The sequence below is a fragment of the Brassica oleracea genome, chromosome C6 (genome assembly GCF_000695525.1).
Source record: "Brassica oleracea var. oleracea cultivar TO1000 chromosome C6, BOL, whole genome shotgun sequence".
Classification (NCBI taxonomy): Eukaryota; Viridiplantae; Streptophyta; class Magnoliopsida; order Brassicales; family Brassicaceae; genus Brassica; species Brassica oleracea.
Window position 1 is genome coordinate 2,210,038 of NC_027753.1, and position 5,421 is coordinate 2,215,458.

The following is a 5,421-nucleotide window of genomic DNA, read 5'->3' on the forward strand; positions in this document are numbered from 1 at the left end:
AACCAACTCAATTTAGTGTAACATTCATAAAATTATGATATTATTTACACTGAATATTTTTATAGAAACTATTATATAAATAAAAAGTATGTTTATATATTTATATAAACAGTAAATTTTCACTAAAAATATTTATTTTTGGTTATAATTGTTAAAATAAAAAGTTAAAAGATCATTTTGTAAATAAAAAAGTATGCCTTTAGTATAGAAGAATGTTATTTCTTCCTCTAAATATAGAGGTGAAAATAGCAATATCTATTTTAGAGGACGAAATAGAGTAAGGTTAGAGTGATTTTATCTCTAAATGCTATTATAGAGGCAAATATAGAGGCGGGTTGGAGATGCTCTAACAAAAGTTGTAACGAAGTTAGTAAGAGCATGATTGGTTTCTTCGCTACCATCCGCAAACGCAGCTTTTACAGTTGTTAATAGTTGTTGGTGATTTACAACAATCACTCAAAACGCTCTAAACTGTTCTAAACCTCTTAAATTCAAAAACTGGTTCTAGCTAGCGTTTACGGTTGCAAGAGGGTAAAAAAAAAATTTAAACAATATAAATACAAAAATAAAAATTTTAATTTGAAATAATAGAAATACTAAAATATATATGTTATATTTTAATTTATATTATAAATTTTTAAGATAAAAATATTTTCTAAAGTTTTAAAAAAAATTAATATATAATTTTTATATTTATTATAATATTATGATGTTTGATATTTTTATAATTATATAAAATGTAAATATTTTTAATTTATTATTTAACCGCTGTTGAATTTAGTGGTTAACCAGTCGTAAGTATCCTGCAAACGCACCAATTTCTAACAGCAGTATCAGTCGTACAAATCTCTTAAAATCGCAACCATCCGCATCCACAAACTCTCGCAATCGCAACCGACATGCCCTAAATCTTCCGTCAAGTGAATAATTGTTTCCAGGTTTAAGATTTAAGAATAAAGGACTTAGTTATTGTCGATTCTCAAATTAAAGGTTATAAACATTTCAATGTAAATTTAATATTTTTATAATTTGCGGGTATAAAGTATTAGGTTTTTCAAAATTGAAGGATGTCTGTAACCAATCTTCTCATGTAGGTTAGCTTTTTTTTAATTATCCTTTTCCATAGAGAAGTCTAGATTTGAAAGGTTCCTTCCATTCATTAGAGCCACATATGAGATGTTCCTTTCTTTTAGTGTCGTGTTTTGTTAGTAGAGGTCACTAATTCGCACTGGGAGCATTAAATTGTTTCAAGTAAACCTTTTCTAAGATTTGTTATTCCAATGCCCTCATCATGCAACGACAAGAACAGGTAGGCCTTTAGATAAATACACGTATGATGTGCGGATGTTACCCAAAGCTATGTAGTCTAACAGTAACAATAAAACTTGGACTTCAGTTGTTAAAGTTGTGAGAACCGAAATTCACACCTCGATTTCCGTAACCCGGAGGAAAATTAAGAAACCCTAACTTTCTCCGAGGTCCCGGATTCTCTGTGAGGGCAAACGATAAGTAACCAAACAAATACGGAAAATACGAAAATATAACAAAATGAACTCATAGAAAAAGGTAGATCTTATTTCGAATCCGCGTAAGAGCATTGCGATCATTACAAGAGATTATAAAAGCTTCGGCCGCAAGAGCTGTCAGTGAATTACTTAGTTCTAGGAACCTAAAACCTTAAACATAGTTGAGTCGCGACTCGATAACAGAAAACAAAAAAGATACGAAAAAGGTTTTGATTGATTTCGGACTGAACCTTATGAAAGGCTGCCTACGTACCCATTTCGAGGATCAAGCCGAACGTAGTTCAATTGAAAGAGTAGAACAAGAGATCGAACCGCCTTTTCGAGTTCGTCTAGTAATCGAGTGCGAGTCATAGAAACAAAACATGTCGAGAATAATGCATAAAGTTTCTAAGTGCAGAGAGTTCTAAGAGTAAAAAGAATTGTTTTTGCCTCTTCAACCTCGACGTCCTTATATACTCCTCCTAGAGGCGGTTTGCTCTTTCCTTTTCTGCCCTCGGTCAAGTTTATCGCTTCGCGGAAATATTCTATTTTTCTTCGATTTTCATATTTATCTTTGGAAACTTCACATTTATCTCCCAAACTTGACATTTATCTTTCCCTGCGGAATAGAAGATAAACCGTCATAACGATTTATCCGCTGTTGAATTTAGTGGTTAACCAGTCTTAAGTATCCCGCAAACGCACCAATTTCTAACTGCAGTATCAGTCGTACAAATCTTTTTAAATCGCAACCACCCGCATCCACAAACTCTCGTAATCGCAACCGACATGCCCTAAATCTTCCGTCAAGTGAATAATTGTTTCCAGGTTTAAGATTTAAAAATAATGGACTTATTCATTCTCGATTCTCAAATATAAAGGTTATAAACATTTCAATGTAAATTTAATATTTTTATAATTTGCGGGTATAAAGTATTAGGTTTTTCAAAATTGAAGGATGTCTGTAACCAATCTTCTCATGTAGGTTAGCTTTTTTTTAATTATCCTTTTCCATAGAGAAGTCTAGATTTGAAAGGTTCCTTCCATTCATTAGAGCCACATATGAGATGTTCCTTTCTTTTAGTGTCGTGTTTTGTTAGTAGAGGTCACTAATTCGCACTGGGAGCATTAAATTGTTTCAAGTAAACCTTTTCTAAGATTTGTTATTCCAATGCTTTCATCATGCAACAACAAGAACAGGTAGGCCTTTAGATAAATACACGTATGATTTGTGGATGTTGTTAAACTTGGACTTCAGTTGTTAAAGTTGTGGGAACCGAAATTCATATCTCGATTTCCGTAATCGGAGGAAAATCAAGAAATCCTAACTTTCTCTGAAGTCTCGGATTTTCTGTGAGAGCCAACGAGAAGTAACCAGACAAATGCGGAAAATACGAAAATATAACAAAATGAACTCATAGAAAAAGGTAGATCTTATTTCGAATCCGCATAAGAGTGTTGTGATCATTACAAGATATTATAAAAGCTTCGGCCGCAAGAGCTGTCAGTGAATTACTTAGTTATAGCAACCTAAAACCTTAAACATAGTTGAGTCACAACTCAATAACAGAAAACGAAAAAGATACGAAAAAAGTTTTGATTGATTTCGGACTGAACCTTATGAAAGGCTGCCTACGTACCTATTTCGAGGATCAAGCCGAACGTAGTTCAATTGAAAGAGTAGAACAATATATCGAACTGCCTTTGCGAGTTCGTCTAGTAATCGAGTGCGAGTCATAGAAACAGAACATGTCGAGAATAATGCCTAAAGTTTCTAAGTGCAGAGAGTTCTAAGAGTAAAAAGAATTGTTTTTGCCTCTTCAACCTCGACGTCCTTATATACTCCTCCTAGAGGCGGTTTGCTCTTTCCTTTTCTGCCCTCGGTCAAGTTTATCGCTTCGCGGAAATATTCTATTTTTCTTCGATTTTCATATTTATCTTTGGAAACTTCACATTTATCTCCCAAACTTGACATTTATCTTCCCCTGCGGAATAGAAGATAAACCGTCATAACGATTGGGCTTGATTTCATATAAAATTGTAAGTGGGCTTCTAGCCGCATTATGGACCTTTTCGGACCGTTTTCCGACTTGAGCGTTTTTACGATTTATCGAAAGAGCGCTTCCGAAACGACGTCGATTCCGAAGAAAGCTCGAATTTCTCGTATAGCGGAGGCAGTTCGAGGTGTTTAGTTAACCGTTGCCGTTTTATACGATCAATTCATACGAGACAACGAGTTCTTGGGGTTTTTAAATCGTAAAGTTCCAACGGTGACTCCGATCGAGATGAAATAAGGGCAGGTTCGATCGAATTCCGAAGGAATGAGCTACGAGGACGGGACGACGGGACGAAGGCAGGCTAGTTAATACAATTCGCCGAACGGGCGAGTTGGACGGCTTGCTCGATCCAACTCACCCGTTTGGGGAGTTGGACGGTGCGTTCGGTCCAATTCTCCTCTTCGGCAAGTTGGACGATGGTTGTTTCGTTGTTCGGGATCCGTTTGTCCGAGGCCTGGAGTAACCTTTCTTAAGGACTTATCGTATGAATCCTTTTCAGAACTCATACGAAATTCAATTTCGGTTTTCCCGCTATTTTTTAACTATTATTTCTTCTTTTTTTAAGAGAGATATTTTTTTGAAAACTTTTTGACATTGATTCCGTCGTGACCGATTTTTACCCCAACAAAAGTTTTATTCACACGAAGGATAAGATCCCATCAAACACCCATACCACATTGCTTGTATGAACATAAAAGATAAAATCAAAGCAACATTCTCACAATGGCTCTAGTCACATTAGAGACTTTTTGCATTGATTTGGTCAAACTAGTCAACGGAGATTTCCCTTTAAATTCTCCTTCACATACAGCAGCTTCCACACCAGCATCGATCACACCGTCTTCACCGAACTTTGGAACGCCTTTAGATATAGCTTCAATGGCTTCGGGAACATCAGCCTTTAAGATCGTTTTGTATCTTCGACTACATTCGTCTAAAGCCTGTTTCAGTTCCGGTCTCTTTTTATATAGACTGTTGATTTCTTTCAAGGTCTTCGTCGCCAACCCCTACAAGAATCAATTATTTATAAAATAATCGCGTAATTTTGTGTTTTAAACAGAAATATTTCGCTAGCAGCAAATTTAGTATACTATTAAATTTTAAATGAAATTAGTTAGTGATAATAGTAACTAAGCTTATATCTACTAAATTGAGAGTTAATCTTGATCAAATATCACATTCTTATAAGAAATTAACTATAATATAGTAATATAATTGAATATGTGTCGGAAAAGAAAATGAAATGAAATACCTTGATTTTATCGACGAGGATAAGAGCGAGGCCAGAGGTGTCGGCAGAGGAGCCACGTGGGTCGGAATCGAGGAGAGAGACGCAGAGATTGAAATCTGGTGTCTCTTTGCATGTCTGCTCTATCATACTCGCTTCACTCACCATCACCATTACCATCATGATCATCATCACCACCACCATCTTCTTCATATTTCTCCCTTAATTATAATTGGATGATTATTGAAAAGATGCAGGAGCTGGTTTGATCTCACGATTTTGAAGAAGAACAGGAGTTATATAAGTGTTTATTTGCGTCTGTTGATTAGCATGCGTGGTGCACGTCTTCGATATATATAATCGATTTTCATGGTGCCTTTACCAAAATCCCTTATCTCTTATGTTACGCAAAAAAAATAAAAATTTGTTGTATACATTTTACGACTATTATATGGTTTACACGGATGATAAAACAACAAAAATATGTCGTCTTGTTATTAATGTTGGCCATGGCCCAAGTATTAAAGTTTCTATAGCTTTCCAACGAACAGTATGTATGGAGTATCGCCACGTGGATCCAATGGTCGAGGTTAGCGTGTTACACTAGCCTAGTTAAGAAAAGCTTTACCCG

General features: G+C 35.3%; 1 protein-coding gene across 1 annotated transcript; it reads right to left on the minus strand.

The window, feature by feature from the left end:
• Window positions 1-4,156: 4,156 nt before the first annotated feature.
• LOC106298335 (cell wall / vacuolar inhibitor of fructosidase 1) lies at window positions 4,157-5,200 on the minus strand. The gene is made up of 2 exons (XM_013734438.1): window positions 4,815-5,200; window positions 4,157-4,569 (listed from the first exon to the last, which is right to left on the minus strand). The coding sequence occupies exons 1-2, from the start codon at window positions 5,001-5,003 to the stop codon at window positions 4,267-4,269; spliced, it is 492 nt and encodes a 163-aa protein (XP_013589892.1). The 5' UTR covers window positions 5,004-5,200; the 3' UTR covers window positions 4,157-4,266.
• Between the last annotated feature and the right edge of the window lie 221 nt (window positions 5,201-5,421).

Bases quoted from the DNA above. Each gene is read 5' to 3' on its own strand.
- LOC106298335 (XM_013734438.1), bottom strand. From the start codon at position 5,003: ATGAAGAAGATGGTGGTGGTGATGATGATCATGATGGTAATGGTGATG. The intron at 4,570-4,814 runs GTATTTCATTTC...TGATTCTTGTAG, and splicing joins TCCTCGTCGATAAAATCAAG to GGGTTGGCGACGAAGACCTT.